At 42.7% G+C, this 19010-nt stretch overlaps 1 protein-coding gene across 1 annotated transcript; it reads left to right on the forward strand.

Annotated features, from left to right (window-relative positions):
- Nucleotides 1–16368: 16368 nt before the first annotated feature.
- On the forward strand, nucleotides 16369–17575 carry LOC149255030 (uncharacterized). Its single transcript, XM_089457156.1, has 2 exons — nucleotides 16369–17083; nucleotides 17179–17575. Exons 1-2 carry the CDS (start codon nucleotides 16685–16687, stop codon nucleotides 17470–17472), a joined length of 693 nt encoding a protein of 230 aa, XP_089313282.1. The 5' UTR covers nucleotides 16369–16684; the 3' UTR covers nucleotides 17473–17575.
- Nucleotides 17576–19010: the final 1435 nt, after the last annotated feature.

Genomic DNA, 19010 nt, shown 5'->3' on the forward strand with positions numbered 1-19010 from the left:
TCAATCTTGTGGTGATCGGCCCCTTCGATGAAGGGTCTGTGGTAAATCTGGAAAAAGTTCCCATCCCTGAACTCCTGAATCATCCAATGCCCTCTGATCAGTTTCGCAGCATCTTTGGAAAGAAGATCAACAACTTCATTCCTTTCCCTGTAGATATGAGAGCAGAGAAAAAACTCAAACTGAGATTTTAAGTATATAACATCCTCCACCAAATCTCTAAGTGTGTGCAAGTGAAAGTTATAGGTCCCATTGATCCAATTTATGATGAGTTGTGAGTCCCCAAAAATATGAATTTTGTGGCATTGTTGTTCTCTAGCAAAGGGAAGGAGATGTCTAAGGTTGTTTAGTTCAGCATAATTTTTTGTACCTCTCCCAAGGCCCACTTTTATTTTGAAAGACACAGAATCATTTAAATGAAGAACATCCCCTCCTCCACAACCTTCCAACTGAGCCGAACCATCAAAAAATGCCCACGGCTGGCTTTTGTCTATAATTTCTGGGGTGATGTCTTTGCTAGGGTGCTGGATCAGGTCCTCTGGTATCGAGTTGAAAATGGCCAACATATGGTTACATGCCACCCCTAGAGTATTTTTATCCTAAAAAATTCTTTGGTTCCAGATGATCCATATGCCCTAGGATATTATGAGGGGCAGGTTTTTTAATTTTTTCTTGGCAGTGCTCGCCCACCAAGTTTGTCAAGCCTCATTTACATTTTGTCCAGCCCAGTGGGGTTGAATTGAGAGAGCCGAAGTGATGATGTTCCTGATTTCAGCTGAAATCAGGAAATGAAGGAAAAGGTGATCTGTGTCTTTTATATCTGCTTTGCATAGGCAGCAACAAGAAGGACCTTGGAAGTTGTGCCTTTTTAGATTTTTCTCTATGGGGATTTTGTTTGTGAGTATGCCCCACATGAAAAGGGGAGCTTTGTGGGGAGATTTCAGTTTCCACATTTGTTTCCACCACCACCTGGGTTCCCCCATTGCCCGAGACTCCATGATCGCAGCAAAGCCTGCCTTGTGGGAATATCTGCCTGTGGGATCCTTCGCCCAAATCAGTTTTTCCTCCTTATCAGTGATTCAGATATTAGCTTCCTCCAGAGTCCCCAAAAACCGCATCCAGTCCCCACTCCATCTTTCATTTATCCCCACATTCTGAAAGGCCAGCCACTGCAGATTTTGCCATGCCAGGTGCCCCTCAGCCAAGATGTGTGCAAGTTGTGTGATCCCCAACACCAAAAGCTCCTGTCGCATTTCTTTGGGCAGAACATGGGCATTCCCGATTCTTGCCCAAGTCATCAGAACCAATTCTAATCTGGGAACCATCCCCCACTTTCCAGGCTAAGCCTTGTTTTATGATTTCAAAGGAGTGGGTTATGTCTTTCCAAATGTTCGAGGCCCCCAAGATGTTGTAGCTGGGATTGCAGATCCAGCCTGGAATTGATAAGGGGTGGATGTACTTGTTCTAAATCACTTCCTTCCAAAGGCTATTGGTGGTAATAATTTGCCATCCCATTTTTTCTCCGAGGGCCTTTACGAAGTCCAAAGGCACCTTTAGCCCCTAGTCACCCCATTTTTTGGGCTTTGCTATCCTTTCCCACTTGAACCAAGCAAAAGTTTTGCCAACATTGTGACCTTGCCATAGGAATCTACAACAAATCTGCTGGATTCTATGAATAATACCTTTTGGAATCCAAGCCAGTGACATCCAGTAGACTGGAATTGCCTCAAGAACTGATTTTATAAGGGCGAGCTTGCCTGGCTAAGAGAGCCATTTCTGCTCCCAAATGTTTATTCGGGATTCGATTTTTGCAATCATCCACGACCAATCAGTGATGTGATACCCATTTGGCTTTAGCCTGAAGCCTAGGTATTTCAAACCAGAGTCCAGATCTCGCCTGACGAACCCAAAATGCTGGGAGGCAAATCACTATTCATTTGGGAGACATGAGCTAAAAATGATTGTTGATTTTTAGAAATTCGGCTCCATGCCTGTGGCTTTGCAAAACAGAGATAGAATTGACTTGAAACAAGAGGTATCGCGATAAGAACCATTTAGGAAAATAAGAACATCATCAACAAATAAAAGATGAGAGATAATCATCCTATCATTGGTTTCCACTCCTCCCAGGGTGCCATTTGTTCTTGCTGATTTTAGGAGTCTACTAAGGCCTTCCGTGATCAGTAGGAATAACAAGGGGGAAAGAGGGCACCCTTTTCTGAGTCCCCTTTCAGCATGGAAGAAGTTTGAAGTCGCCCCATTAATTAGGACACTCAAAGAAACAAAAGTGAAGCAACACCCAATCCATCTGATAAATTGATGAGGAAACCCTATATGCATGAGCATAAGCTGTAAATAGGACCACTTCACTCTGTCAAAGGCCTTGGATAAATCTATTTTAAGAATGACAGCTTTCTTGGAGAGGGTTTTAATTGAGTGCAACGTTTCTTGAGTTGTGTCGATGGCTTCATGAATTTGACGACGGCTGAGGAAGGCAAATTATTCTTTTGAGATCATCCTAGAAAGGATTGGCTTGATACGAAGGGCAATGATCTTGGAGGTAAGCTTATAGATGCTATTGCAGAGGGAGATGGGTCTGAAGTCATTAAAGGATTGGGCTTGTCCACCTTGGATATAAGGGTAATGAAGGTTGAGTTGAAAGCCTCTGACATCCTCCCTGATGTTCTGCAGTCTTCAATGGCCAGCAAAAAGTCTTGCTCGATAAGATCGAGGAAATAGATGTAAAATTCGATGGGCCAACCATCTGGACCTGGGCTTTTGTCTTTGCTAAATCTTTTTAGTGTTGCTTCCATTTCCCCCAGAGAGATTGGTTGGTTTAAATCCTCCCTTTCATCATCCTCAACAAAGCGAGGCATGGCTTCAGCAACCCAGAAGGATCTCAGCTATGTTTGCCTCCCTTGGGATTTTATAGATGGATGGGAAATGTCAAACACCCATGTCCACAAGTTGTGCAAAGGTACAGGCCTCTCTTCCATTCTGGTCATGCAGTTCCCAGATAGTATTAATCGCTTTCTTGCCTCTTGCAAACTATTGGAAAAATTTTGTGTTTTCATCACCCAACTTGAGCCATAAGGCTCTACTCTTTAGGCATCAGGTCTCCTCGGTTCTTCGCAATAGACTGATCCTCTCTTTTTCCATATTTATGAGCTGGTCCTTTGTTTGAAGGGAGGCATAACTATTTAATCCCAAAGATTCGAGTTGCTTAAGCTCTGTTTCAATCCTAACAAGATCCTCCTCGTCCCTTACTGCTTTGCCTTGATCTATCCGACAATTTTTTCTTTTAGACAGGTGAGGTTATTTGATAAGACCCATGCTAGTGGAGGACCTATAGCCGAGTTACATTGAGTCCAGTTCTTCCTTACCAGTACATGAAAATTTGCATCGCTAAGCCAAGCTACATTGAATTTGAAGGTGGAGCTCAATTTGAGATTAGCATCCTCGAATTCCAGGAAAATCGAGGAGTGGTCTGAGCAGCCTCCCGAACCAACCCATTGGAAGATTCGATCTAGTCGATTAATTAATGGGGATTTGATTAGAAATTTGTCCAAACATCGAGCCAGGGCATCCACCCCTGTTCTACGGTTCCTCCAAGTTGGCATAATGCAAGCTGAATCAATACTTATGAGATAGTGGACATCCAAGAGATTCTTAAAAAATCCAGTTAAAACATCTGATTGGGCCCTTTGACCCCATGACTCAGCAAGCCCAAGAGAGAAATTTAGGTCTCCCCCTATGATTAGGTTCTCGACTTGCATAAAGTTCGTCTACAACAGGCTTTCCCAAAAAGCTTCACGGGACTAACATGGGCCGTAAATGTTAATAATCCCCAAAGGGAGGTTGAGCGTGATGGAAGTGAAATCCGCACCCTAGAATCCTTTTCTTCCCTAGGCATTTGAGATCCTGGTTTTTTTCTGTTTATTGAAACATAGGGCACAACCCCTCGACCGCCCTATCACATCATGGGGGAAAAAATTCCCAATCAAGTAGGAAGGGTTTGAGAGTTTTTTAATAGAGGGTCCATCCCCTAAAGTTTCTTGCAACATAAGAAAATCTAATTTTTATGAAGAACATAGTCTTTTTAGTGCCAATTTTTTGTTTGGGCTAGCCAAACCCCTACAGTTGAAAGAGAGGTCTTTCATGGATCCACTTTTGCAAGGTTCCCCTTTGCTCTAAGGACCTGATCTATGGGAGATTGAATACTAGAGGCCACCTCGAGGCTAACTCTTTTGATTGCTTTGGAAATACGAGACTGTCTACCCCGGTGGGCCTTGGGTGGAAGGGGTGGAGGCAGGTCCTCATCCAATCCGAAGGCATGGAGAGAGGGAGGGTTGGAGGACAAGCTATAACGATGAGAGGAGCCAGAGGTCGAATCCCCCTGGGGGTCACAAGTTTTCTGGTTATGGACTGTGGTACAAGAGGAACTCAGAATGGGTGTAGGGGCGGAAACCACAAGGCAGGAGACAGTGCTCAATTTGACAGCATTGGAACCAAAATTTGAAATACAGTTTGAAGGAGCAGAAACATATAACAAACAGTCATTTATAAATTGAGCATGAGGGGGAGAAGAGGTACTTGAAAAACCCAATTTCTCCCTGGTGCACGCTCTGGTTATCGAGGCTTTCATGTTCCAGTTGACCGAATCGGTGTGCATAGAAGACGACTCGTCCATACCCTTCCACGAGCTGCCTTTTAATGCATTGAGGTCCTCCATTCCCAAGATAGTTTGAGTGCTGGCAGCGGTAAAATGTTTCAGGGGGCTCGGCGTGTGCCCAATTACCAAAGGGTAAGACTTTCAGAGGTGGCCGACCTCGTGGCATGTCCAGCACCTGAAGGGTATGCCCTCGTAGTCCAATTCCTGCCAACATATGGTAGCACCCATCTGAAAACGATAGTTTTCAACCAGGCCCTCCCTCATGTCTAGATAAACGAGAATTCGAGCCATTGCCAGGACCCCCAAGTCGATGTATGACCTGTCATGGTCAAGGTATGTGCCCAAATCATCACCAATCACCATGAAAAATGTCTTCAGACCAAAATTGCAGAGGGAGGCTCAGCAGTCGAACCCAAATCGACCCTGTGCCTAGACTCTCTTTCTCCGAGTCGAACAATGTGGTCCAGCATTTGAGGAGGACCGGGGTCATCTCCAAATGCCAATATCGAGTCAACACCCAGTTCACATCTGCCAGCTCTGCAAAAATTAAAGCAAACCACCCCCTGGACATGGTTAGAACCACGGGAAGTTGTTCTAGAACATTCCCCCAGACCTCCATAGTCCATCGCTTCACATGCCCCGGCGAATAGTTCCTACCCCAGACGCGACCCACCAAGAAAGTACTTTCTGTAATTTTTGCTTTATCTATGCCAATTCCTTCTCCAAAGACCAGCAGCCGGCCCCTTTCCCGTGTTTTGGAGTGCTCAGATTGCTTACTAGACTTACCTTTTGGCTCTTGGTCGGATGGATGTTGTCGTTCAAACCGCACCGGGCTGTTGTCCGAGTCCGAGACTCGGGTCTCGTCACCTTTCACCTCCTCGTGCATTATTCCTTCAAAATAACCCGAAGGTGGGGCGCTACTTTCAAGGGCAAAATTCGTAAAGGCTTCCAAGTAGGGTTCAGTCTGGTCAACAGGTGTGTGCATAGTTGCTTGGATATCTTCTGTAGCATTGTTTCCGAGACCATGGCCTTTTGTTCCAAACCCAGGAACTGTTACATTGTTTAGGAGGCCATCCGGTTGCTGATTCTGTCTGTTCCAGGTTGATAGCTCTGATGGCAATGTAATGGATAAGAAGGGAGAGATGGACCCTTCTATGAGGTTTATAAACCCCTCTGAAACCGTCGCGGCTGGTTGGGTAAGGTCGAGCCCTGCAAAGAAACTTTCATATCAGCCATCATTGATCCACATTCGTTGACCTGTTCTTTCGATGGGATGAGCATAGCCGGTCGAAGACCCACTTGGGATAGTGGTCAAGATGCCACGAAGATTTCATTGTGGGACAAGTTTTTCGAAGAACAGTCCACTGAGAACACAAATGTTTTATTTTTAGGGTGATCTGGCAATTTATACATCTAACTTATAAGTGATATAATAGAAAATCCATCATTGTATGATATTTATGAAGATGGACTCAATTCATGATTGTGTAGGATCACCATAAATATTCAAGCTAAAATCAACATCAAAATTGAATGAAAAATGTAAAACCAATAGATGAAAACATTATTTTATCTTTCTTGTATGTTGATTTTGTTCTTTATAAACAATAATCATTATGTTTTCTTTACTACTTACATTAATAATCATTATGTTTTCTTTACTACTTACATATGTTTTTTCTTATTGTTCGTTTTAGAACCCTACAACAATTATGTATCATTTTTATTTGTTTTGAAGAAAATAATAATAAGCAATTGCACAAATATGGAAGATTATTTTTTTCCATTTCATTTTTAGTTTCATATTCAAATTTGTATTTGCTTAGAAAAATATTGTTGGATAAAGCTTCATCTCTTGACTTCATATAATTTGAATGGGCTTAGTAGTTAAGAACATGTGTCTCCTGCTAAGAGGTCAAATGTTCAAATCCAAATGTGAGTAGAATATGCACACCTTCATAGACTTTAACAAGAGACAGATCACTTGTCCCATAAATGAGGGCATCTTATACACCATTTGATATCTTATTGTGACCTCAAAAACCTATCATTCATAATCTATCATTTTTGGTCCTGATGATGGACCCCCTTTGGGGTTCGAAACGTCGACATAATGAACATAACAATGTGGATAATTCGGATCATACTACAAAAAACTACCACGGAAGCTTAAAGTCTAACGTAGATTATTATCATAAATGGGATTACCATCCTGATATTTTTTATCTTGAAAATGCAAAGGTTCATGGATCCCTTCACTATATTATTAATTCAAATCAACTTGACAAATAAAAAAAGCATAAGATTCCATTATGATTTTGAAAACATTAGTGCTAATATGTTTAGAAACATTTTGTAAGTCCATAGGGCTAAAGACAGTTGATGACATGCTTACAAAATTACAAGTTGTGTCGAATTTCAAACTATTCATGTAGCTATATTTACAACAAAAACTACCTAGCAAGAAGAAAAATTTACATGGTAGCATACTTCAATGACATTTGTTGTCTTCCGCAATGGCTATCATGTTAAGGTTCAGGCCTTGCTCTTCTTGAGTTTAGTTTTCATCATCTCTGTCACTAAGCCTGGTCTTCAACAAGTTAATTTTTTCCTGGAACTCCATAAGATGGCTACATAAGGCCTCCAGTTCATCATCTTGTCTAGCCAATTTTTCTTTAAGTGACTAGTTTTTCTCCAACACTTGTATTGTAGACAAACTATAATCCTTTACTTTTAAGTTGAGAATAAGAAAATCCACTCATGGAATATTTGTTTTTTGCTTCAATTGAGTGACTAAATCCATAAAATTGCAACTCATTCTCCTAACACCATTTCTACTACCCACTCTTCCTGTGTGGCCCCTCCACATTCTATATTCAACCTGTTCATAATGTCCAACATCTGTAGTCTTTCCCCAAAGTTAACATGGGCGTTATGCCCTACTACAACAGGTATAGTCACACACAAAGGGGAGTCGAAGGCCACCAGAATTAGAAGATTACTAATTTTCCAAACCAAAGAGAGGGGGTGTAGGGGATTACTAGCCCGTAATAGCCAAGGGCCTTTAACGAGAATCAACTTGACAAACAAAACAAACAAATTTGGGAAATAACAACTTCTTGCTTGATCTAGTTATTGGGGTCATCGTAGGATTTTGGAACGTCAATAAATCCACAATGAAGAAGCCAAGGTCTCACCCTCTGCCACCTTGTCAAAATTGCATGGTGTGTCGAGTGTCGAACATTGAGCTTGTGCCCAATTAGGAAACAAATTCACCCTCCATACTTGAGGGATGGACTGGTAGACCAAAACAAACATAGTTATACAATTATCAAATCCACTAACAATCCTCATTTCTGAGTGTGGCATAGATTTAGTTGTGATGCTTATAAGCATAGGAAAAGCTCCCTCAATCTAGTAGTGCCATGGAAGCCACGATATCAGACAAAGCCTGCATCCAATTCTCTCTATGAAGATACTGTGAATGGATTGACCCTCCATGTGTACAAGTGTTTAAATGTATTATCTTAAACCTTAGCCATGTTAAGCCACACATAGAAATAGTTATGGCTGCAAAGCAATTCATAATTTTCTTACTACGAAGAGAAATCATACTTCTGAGTGGGTGATCTATTTTGAGCTCACATTGCAGTTGGTGAATGAGGATCAGGCATGGTATGGCGATTTTGTGTACATCAGAGGCATGCATGAAATAATGACTAGATACCATGACATAAGGCGACCTCTCATCCAAATGTGGAATTTTTTTTCCTCAGTTTGCTTTCACCTTTGGGGTGAACTATGAAACTGACCTTTAGTCATACGATTGTTTATTACCATGTTCATTATTGTAACTTTATGGTAGATTGCACCATGTCATTTCACCATTAATTTCGAGTTGCCCATCCTAGAGTTGACAAGCTTGGTTAACACTCTTACCAACTTCAATGTTCTATTTTCTTAAGATGTGAAAGAAATCTTTATGAGGGAGTTCATCCAACAACAATATGATTCTCTTCAGAAGATTTTCCAAGTGATTGGTTTTTAGCCAAGTTCCATTATGAAGATGTCGAATAATAAAAAGCAAGCCTCCAAGGATAACAATATTAGTCACTTGAGTAGCTTTAACTAGAAGCAGACCTTGCAACATATAGATTGTGCATTTCAATGTGATTGTTGGTCATATTTCCCAACCCCCATGTTCCCAATTCTCTTTTCCACTGGAAAAATCAGTAATTTCCATTAAAAGTTTGAAAATTACATATGGTAGATGCCATTGGCATTGCTGTATTGTTCATTCAAAATCACCTCTCAGGGTGTTGGAAACAGCGAGTATTACAAAATTGTGCTGGGTATGTGCATATGAGTGGCTGTTCAGCCTATTCGAGTTCACAATTATCCATCTACAAGTAACATAATCATAGTTAATTACAGTTCATCATGTCAAAATAAATTATCCAAAACTGTCAGTGATCGGGACTGTTGTCCCTCTGTTCTCTCAGGTCTATATATGGCCTGTGGTAGAATCTGTTTTCTTCATCTCCATTCTGCTCCACAATTATCCAATCGCCTCTGGGAAGTAACGAGGCCTCTTTGGATAATTTGTCAGCTTCACTGTTATGCTCTCTGTAAATATGTAAACAAGAGAAGTGATTAAAAGAAGCTTTGAGAGTGAGAGAATCATGTAATAGTATGTTGAGTGTGTGTGTATGACATATAGTGACATTATTGATCCAGTTAACGACCATCATTGAGTCCCCAAATATGTTGAGATTAGAGAGCTGGTGTGTCAGTGCAAAATGCATTAGGTTCCGGATGGCAGAAAGCTCAGCATAGTTATTAGATCCTCTTCCAAGTCCCATCTTGACAAGGTATCTGTGATGATCATTTAAGTGTAGCACGAAACCTCCTCCACATCCCGTTTGGCTAGCAGCCCCGTCGAAGAAAGCCCACGGGGTCGATTTTTCAATGATTGGCATGTCCTGTATCGCCCTGGCTCGAGGCGGAGGAGGGTCTGGCAGTTCTTGGTAAGCAGCGATAATGGTGGCTTCAACCCGGGTCCATGATACAGGTTGATCTTCGAAGACAGCACGGTTCCGCGCAAGCCAGGTATACCATGTTGCCACGGGGGGGAGATATAATAGCTTGGCACCCGGGTGACTGCGAGTCCATGCAGACCACGCGCCCGAAAGTTCGTCTCCACTCCAACTCCCTGCTATGCCCAATTGTGTTCGAATGTTGGACCAAAGGGATTGTACAGCAGGGCAGTTTAGGAAAATGTGGTCCGAGGTCTCTGAAGCAGCCTTGCAAAAGATACACCAGGAGGGTCCATATATGGATCTGCGAGTCAGATATTGGCCCGTGGGGACGATACCTTTGAGGGCACACCAGAAAAACAATCTGGTGCGAGGTGGAGCCTTTAGCTTCCAGATGGGGTGCCACCATGAATGTATAGGATCAGGAATTTTGTGAGATATGAGGGCCCTGTATCCATATTTTGGAGTGTATGTTCCATGATCCACAATACTCCAAATGAGCTCGTCAAGACCTTGTTTGATGCGTATATGTGATTCAGATAACGCAGATATATAATTATTCCATTCCTGGTGCCATTGCAGGGGGAGGTCCAGTTGCTGGGCCGATTTCCATGCTTGGGAGAAAATGTCTGAGCGAAGCTGGTCCGCGATATGAGCAAAATTCCGAATGTCGCGGTTATGTAGATATGTGATGAGCTCATTGTTGAGAATGTGTCTGCCCCACAGTTGATCCACGGATCGAGTCCAATCCTGCCTGACATACCATCATTAATTCTCCAAATGAGATGGTCGCGGATGAGGGGGAGGGAGTGGATCAAGGCCTTCCAGGTTGATGAGCATCCCTTTGCCGACCAAGATGGTAATCTAGGCCAATCCATAATATTATGGGGCCATATGTATTTATGATAGGCTACATGTGCCCATAGGCTTTGGCTGGTTAATAAGGTCCAACCCATCTTGGCAGCAAGTGCCATAGCAAAATCAGCTAGGTCTTTGAGCCCCCATCCCCCCCATTTTTTGGGCAGTGATATTTTCTTCCAGCTAATCCAGGCAAAGATTCTTTTATCCTGATTCCCATTCCAGAGGTATCGGTTGCACAGATGTTGAAGACGTCCTAGAATGTTCCTTGGTATCCATGCAAGAGCCATCCAGAATACCGGGGTAGCCTCTAACACAGATTTGATGAGGACCAATCTGCCAGCCCTAGAGAGATATCTGTAGCTCCAGCCTGTGAGTCTTTTCTCCAGTTTTGCGACTAACTAGACCCAATCTGCAATCCTTTGGCAAGTAGGCTTTAGTTTGAATCCCAGGTATTTGAGACCTCTGTCCAGAGGGAGAATATTGTAGGGAAATACCTGTAGGGCTAGCCGGGATTCCTGAACTGATGTACGGGTGCAAGTGATGGTGGATTTCAACTGATTTGGCAGCATACCCGTAGCAGCAGAGAAAAGTTGAAGGATCTTTGAGAAGGTCCTGGAGTCTCGTACGCTGCCATCAAGCAGAATTAGAACATCGTCCACAAAGAGCAGATGGGTGAGGGTGCATAGGTCGGATATGCGGAGGCCCCCAACATCTCCATTCCTTTTCGCTGAGTCCATGAGGCGACTGAGACCTTCCATGACCAAGAGGAAGAGAAGGGGTGATAGGGGGCAGCCCTGTCTCAATCCTCTTTCCGAGTGGAAAAAAGGGGAGGTCGAGCCATTAATGAGGATACTGAAGGTTGGGGAGGATATACAGGCCATAATCCAAGAGATGAAGGCATGAGGGAACCCCAGGTGTATGAGGATCATTTTTAAGTATAGCCAGCTGACCCGATCAAAAGCTTTTGAGAGGTCAATTTTGAGGAGAATGGCTTTGAGATGCCTGGTCCAGATGGAGTGCATGGCTTCTTGGGCAAGACCAATGGCCTCATGAATCTGCCTAGATTCAAGGAAAGCAAATTGTTGTGGGGCAATGGATCGGGAGAGGATGGGTCTAATGCGGTTTGCAATGGTCTTAGAAATGATTTTATAGAGGCAATTGCATAGAGAGATAGGCCTGTAATCGTCGAAAGATTCCGGGGAGTCAGATTTTGGGATAAGAGCTATGAAAGTAGAATTGATTGCATGATAGATAGAACCCGAAGTCCTGCTCTCCTCAACCACCCCCAGCAGATCCTGTCCCAGAACCTCATAGAAGGCCAAGTAGAATTCGATAGTCCAGCCATCCGGACCGGGACTCTTATCCTTTTTGAACCATTTCAGCACTCCTTCCAGTTCCTCTGCCGAGACCGGGTCAGTAAGTGCCTCCACATCATCGTCCTCCACAAATCTTGGGAAGTGGTTTGCCACATTGATGATATCAGGTAAATTTACTTCCCGAGGGCACTTATATAAATTCCTGAAGTGAGTAGTACCCAGATGGGCAAGCTTGTTAAAAGTATCCGCAATGTCACCATCCGGGGAAGGGAGCTTCCAGATAGTATTTGCTACTTTCCTGCTCTTGGCATAGTTATGAAAGAACTTGGAGTTTTCATCCCCTGCTTGGATCCATAAAGCCCTACTTCTCAGTCTGATGGATTCCTCTCTCTCCTTGAGGATCTTTATTTTTTGGTTCTCCGAGTCAATAAGCCTACATTTATCAGCAGCATATGTGAATCCCAGCCCTCTTTCATCTGTGAGAGAGCTTAATTCTGCTTCAATGTGAGTAAGCTGAGCCGAGTCTCGGTCATGTTTCTCTTTTGCCCACAGTATTGATAGATGTTTGCTTTCAGTGAGATTCCTGCAAAACCCTTTGGCGAGAGAATCTGTGTCATTGATAGGATGTGAGGACCAGTAATCTGATACCATCTTGACATATGATGGATCCTTCAGCCAGGTATGGTTGAATTTGAAGGGAGCCTTGGGTTTCTTAAAAGGACCCTGTATCTCCAAGTATATTGGATTGTGATCCGACAGTCCCCCCGAGCCAATCCATTGTCTGTAGAGATGCAAGCGCTGTTGGAGAGTTCCCTTCATAAGAAATCTGTCAAGTCTGCGGGCAAGTGCAGCATCCCCAACCCTCCGATTCCTCCATGTGGGGAGAAGTCGTTGCATGGGAATATCTATAAAATTTGTTTGCTCAAGCAGATTGGTCAAATAGTCAGTGATGGGGTCAATTTGTGCTGCCGAACCCCATGACTCCCTGTATCCCAGAGAGAAATTTAGATCTCCTCCAAAAACAACCCGGTCTTCATTCATCATAGAGAGATGAAGGAGATGTTGCCAGAATGATTCTCTCTGGGAGCAGGGGGCATAAACATTGACCACTCTGAGTTTCATACCAAGATCTGCAGCGAAAATGTCCAACCCTAGAAACCCCGCTCCTCCCCAAGTAGAGTCCACCTTGATGGAGCGAGGGTTGGTGCCTATGGCCAGACCTCCAGATCTGCCCACGGCATCTATGGTAGAATAGTTCCAGCTAGGGGTCAAGGCTTGCATGGACCGAGTTAACTGATCAGCAGTACAGAGGGTCTCTTGGAGCATGATGATGTCGATTGATTCAGATTCAATGAGCCTCTTCATGGCTAGTTTTTTGGAGGAACTAGCCAGTCCTCTGCAGTTAAAGGATAGGCACTTCATGGGGAACACCTCTCGGGGTGTGTCCTGCATTAAGGACCCCGTCAATGGTCGATTGTCGACCAGATACAACCTCTGCCCCAGCTTGCTTAATAGCCTTTGAGAGGTGGGATTTTCTTCCTCTGGAGATCGAACATCCCCCCTCAGGTATCACTATGCCCAGTCCCGAATGACTGACAGAAGGCTCTTTTGCTAGGGTTCGAGACCTGAGATAATATGAGTGAGGTGGGGAGGGCTCCGAGTGGGGCGTGTGGGAGCTAGCCTCGGGGGTAGAGGTGGATATGATAGGATCAGTGGTGCTGATATGTGGAGAAGATGATAGAGCACAGTGAATCATGGAAGTCTGAGGGGAGGGTTCATAATTATGCAATACATCAAAAGAAGAAAGCAAGGGATTGTAAGGAGAAACCGAAACCGTACCCGCTTCTGCTGCTGCGCGTGCCCTGGTCTTTGGAGGCGAGGGCTGCCAATGTCCCGGATCGACCACAGGAGATGCTTCCGGAGGGGGCGGTCCCAAAGAGGAGGGACGAGAGGTAATGGGAGATGTCGTCCTGGTTGGTGTTGGGGTCCCTTTCGGAGAGTCTTCAGTTTTCTTGTTGAGTGGGCAGTCCTTCGCAAGGTGTCCAACTTTGTGCCATCGTCTGCAACGGAAGGGGACTCCTTCGTAGTCCAATAGCTGCACTCTGATACACCTTCCCCATTGTAGGGTGATTTGTTCCTCAAGCCCTTCCCGAGTGTCTAGATGAACTAGAATTCGTGCTAGGGTTCGGCTCCCCGATTCTACAAAGGTGCGATCATAATCCAGATACGTCCCCAGGGCATTTCCAACCCTAATGAAAACTTCTTTAGCCCAAAATGGCAATGGTAGTCCTGGTAGGCGCACCCAAATTGGTCCGGCTCCGAGCTGTTCCTTTTCTGGATCGAAGAGAGGATTCCATCTCTTTAGGAGGACTGGAGCCATTTCAATATGCCAATACCTGCCCAAGACCAAATTTGTGTGGCCTTCCTTGGAGAAATGAAGGGAAAACCATCCTCTGGGGAGGACATGTACCACCGGAAGTTCGGAGAGAACCCCACCCCAGATTTCCTGTACCCACTGTTTGAGCCTCTTCACCGAGTAGGTTCTTCCCCTGACATGCCCAACCAACACTGTGTTTGCAATGTCCATGTATTCACCGAGAGGCTACGATTCGTCGAATTTGATAGATATATCCTTGGCTGAAGCCCTAACACACTTAATCTTCTTTTTGGAGGTGCGGGGAGCCGACGGGTGGTCGACCAGGGGATTAGTGATACCATCCAGAGATGGGGGTTTTGCGGGCCGAATGATGACCGCAGGTGTTTCAAAACATCCAGAGGGGCGAGTACCCGAAACAAGGGGGAGTGAAGCAGGGGATACCGACGGGGGGGGAGGGCACCGAAAGGAGAGGAGGGGCCAGCGGATCGAAGGAGGGCGAGGGAGGCGTATGAGTAGCCAAGAAATGCAGAGAGCCCGGCGAGAGAGGAGGGACCTCGAATGGCCGAGATTCGGTAGGGTACAAACCGACAGAGATCTGAGAGGTTCGATGAGCAGCAGTCGAGATGGGGAGCGGGAGCTGCTGCAATTCCGGAGCAGAAGAAGACGAAGACGGCGCAAATCGAGATCTAGAGGCTATGCTAGGGTTCCTGAATATGGACTTTTCCAGTGAAGGATCTGCCGAATAATCCACCACCTCGAGCTCCATGTCATCCATAACTGTCCCTAGTAACGGCACCGACAAAGACTGGTGGAGTATCCGAAGGTGTTGCTGTAGCTGTGAAGTCTCAGCGTTGTGACCACGGCGATAGACCCGTTCGAAAAACCCTAGCCGCGACGTTCTGCAGTTGACAGCGAATAGATCTTCAGCCTAACCCCGTACGCGCGCGCTCCATCCTCGTTCCCTCAGATTTTTGCCTCACCCATGTTCCCAATTGTCATGCACACCTTGTAACCAATTTTCCTTTGGGGTTATACCACACACCTCCCCTTCTTGTTAATCTACTTCTTATTTAACCAAGCTAAACATCAAAAATGAAAAATAATATTGTTGCAGTTATAATCACTGTTGTATTAATTATTTTTTAAAATAAGTTAAAACTTTTTGAAACTATAACTTATCAAAAAAAATCTAATGGTTGAATTTGTCCACTTATCAGCTCACCCATAATCTCATAATAAATGCGCACACCCCCTACTTGTCCACTTATCAGTTCACCCATAATCTCATAATAAATGCCCACAACCCCTACAAACTATATTTAATATCTATTAAATGTTAAATAAACCCTAACATAATATCTATTAAATGTTTAAAAAAACCCTAAGGTTTTATCTAAGGATAAAACCTTATAAACCCAACTTGGAACCCCTCCAAAAAGTTTATTGCTTCCATTAGTGCGAGAAGTTTGCAAATGAGATCTTAGGGCAGGCATTGTCACTAGGAAAAGCAGTGATAAATACCATGAAGATTTGGAATAATAAACTCGAGTCCGCCTCCTGCGTTTTTTTCTTCTCCGTCTGAAGCTGAGCTGATAGAACAGTAATGCTAAAAGGTTGATATACAAAAGAGACACTGGCAAATGAAATTGGAAATGGGTTTGTCTGAATCTTGGCCCAAAGAGCAGAAAGAACAGTAATGCTAATGGGTTTGAGAGACAGAAGAGACACTGGCAAATGAAATTGGAAATGGGTTTGTCTGAATCTTGGCTGAAAGAGCAGTAATGCTAATAGATTCGGCTGAAAGAGAAGTAATACTGATAGATTTGTATTTGGAATTTCATTCTGTATAACAAAACTTGCTTGTGTTACTGTTGTACATTGATCAATTGTGATATTGGCAATGGCAAAGGACAGACTGAGTGCATTGGATGATAAATTGCTCTCTGGTCATATACTGTCAAAGCTTCCTTTAAGAGATGCAGTACGATGCTCAATTCTTTCCCGCAGATGGCGATCCCTCTGGATTTTATTACCCCATCTCAAGTTTTCTAATGACGATTTTAAAGAAAAAATAGTTGATAACATCTTGTTTTTCCATCAGGCAGAACTGGAAAGTTTAGAAATTTCATTAATTTACCGCTATTTGTCGGAGCAAAGAAACATTAAAAGGTTGATTTGGAAATCGCTTCGCGCTGCATCCCTAAAGAGAGTGGAGAAAATCACTTTAAAAAATGATACCTTTTCACTGCACGTTCCAAGGTCCACTGATGTTCGAACTGCCTTGCACATTCCAACTTCTTTGTTCTCCTGCGACCGCCTCACATCTTTGGCCATCAAGTGTTTTCAGCTGAAACTACCCTCATATTTTGGCGGTTTCAGATACCTTAAAACCTGTTTTATACTATCCATCAATATTATTGATGATATGCTGGAGCAACTCGCAGCCAAATGCCCTCTTCTGGAACGTTTGACAGTTGGATGCTGTCGTGTGGGCGTCAAATTTTTAAAAATTTCTGCAATTAATCTGAAATATTTTGATTTTATAGGAAATCTGCATACAAACTGGCTGAGACTGACTCTCAATTGCCCAAAGCTGGTGAATGTCCAAATTTATGACTGTCCCCCAAAGTTGAGGTTGGAGCTAAATTCTTGTCGGGTTCTGCATTTGTCTGCAACAGAGCTTCATGTACTTGAAGGCCTTTCTAGCAGGAACTTGCTCAGAAAAATTACCCTTTTTGGGCTGAGTACTCGTGTACCTTCTCTCACAGTTCTTGGCCGTTTTCCGAACCTGGAAAAACTCTGCATGGGAATTAAATCTTTCGAGGTTCGTACTTCCCTGACTTTTATCTTTTAAGTTAAATGTTTAAATAATCTTGTTTTTGAGGAGATTTATGACGTTAAATTTTCATGGCAGAGCAGGCAGCAAGTTCTGCAGCAGGATGCTCGACCCTTCCACAGATGACAAAGTTCAAGGAGGAAATTGCTCCGCTAGGTTGCCTTCTCAAAAATTCTCCTTCTCTGCAAACAATGACGCCTACTCTACCATTATGCACTGAATATATCCATGAGCAGAGCTTTTTAAAGCGACTTTTGGGTTCGAACAGATCTTCTGGACAAGCTTCTCTACTTATAGCAGCAAAACATGGGGAGAAGCGCAAGAGATGCCCACCTTCTTCAGATGATGATGATACCAGTTCTTCAGATGACGAATGACTTCTTCAGATACAGACAGAATAGCGTGATCGAAACATCTCCCAAAAAGGTTCCATGATTCAATTGGTACTTCTGATACATTTGAAAGATTAGATTTTGGTTTGTAGGGTTATTTTTATTTGTGGTTTTGGTTGTTATTCTTGTTGTTTACAGTCACTATAAAAACCATGTCAGTACAAAAACCAAGTGCAACGTTAAGTATCTTATCATGTTCAATAAGATCACAAATTTAATAGTGGAGATTTGTGCCATTCAGCCAGTTTCTTTCAGTTTATCATTCAGAATTGTGCAATTGTGAAATCAGAGAAAAAGGTTTGAGGTCCGAATCCATACTTCTAATACGTTTGAAAGCTTCAGTATGATCATTAAGTTTTGATTTTGGTTTGTATGACTTTATGTTTATTATTCTTGTGGTTTTGGTTGTTATTCTGGGTGTTCAGAGTCACTGCAAAAACCAAGTGCAACGTTAGCCTTTTATCATATTCAATAAGATCACAAATTTAGTAATGGAGATTTGTGCTATTCAGCCAGTTTCTTTCAGTTTATGTCATCTTCTTTCAGTTTATGTAATCTTTCTTTTATAGGAAAGAGTTAGGAGTTATTTATACCAATTTTCATTCAGAATTTTGAAATCAACATATTTTGTTCCCATTGTTGTCCTCTATGAATAAACTGTAATTGCTCTATACCATTTGCTGCCTTAGACTGGAAATATTGCCAATCTACATAAAAATACTCAAAAGAAAATTTTCAAAGTTGTCCTCTATGAACAAACTGTATTTGCTCTTTACTATTTGCTACCTTAGACTGGAAATATTGCCAATCTACAGAAAAATACTCAAAAGAAAATTTTCAAAGTTTTAAACATATCAGTGAAACAACTAGCCGTGTTCTTTTTTGCCCCATGGTTACTAGTGGTTACCTAAATATGTTTGTCCTATTTAAGGCGTTGCATTGTATTTTTAAGTTTAAATTTATGACCTTTGTCATGATTCAGTATTACATCCAGTTAATTGTGAAGATAAGGTCAAGTATAAATTGGGGTTTGGTCATAGTGAAAATAAGGCTAGATAGAAATTGTGGTTGATACCCTTGTGAAGATAAAGATAAAGTCAGATAGAAATCATGCTTGAGGCTATCCGGTATTAGTTGTTATAATTTGGATTGATCATCGATGTTTACATAGCTTTTGAGGAATATTTGTATTTATTGGGCAATCATAATTTGTGGTAGTAGTTCCAATGGGAGGAGCAGCATAAATACTTTTTCTGCAATTTCAGGGACAATTCTCTTCATATCATTATTGTTTTTCTGATGGTTTTTGGGGAAATAATCAATTTCTTAATTACTTGCATATTCCACATATTTAGTGTCCAACAAAAATTAGATTTTTTTGGGCCAAACTACCATCAACATTGGTTGCTTGTGCTTTTTAACTTATCCTTAAATCATATGCTAATAGATTGTCAAGACTCTCATTGCTTTAAAGTATTTCTTTTGTCCAATGTACTTGAGGTGCATAATCAAATTATCAAAAA

The sequence above is a fragment of the Pinus tabuliformis genome, chromosome 7, assembly GCF_031772625.1.
Source record: "Pinus tabuliformis cultivar Carrire ecotype Pingquan chromosome 7, CPIR1, whole genome shotgun sequence".
NCBI classification, from domain to species: domain Eukaryota; kingdom Viridiplantae; phylum Streptophyta; class Pinopsida; order Pinales; family Pinaceae; genus Pinus; species Pinus tabuliformis.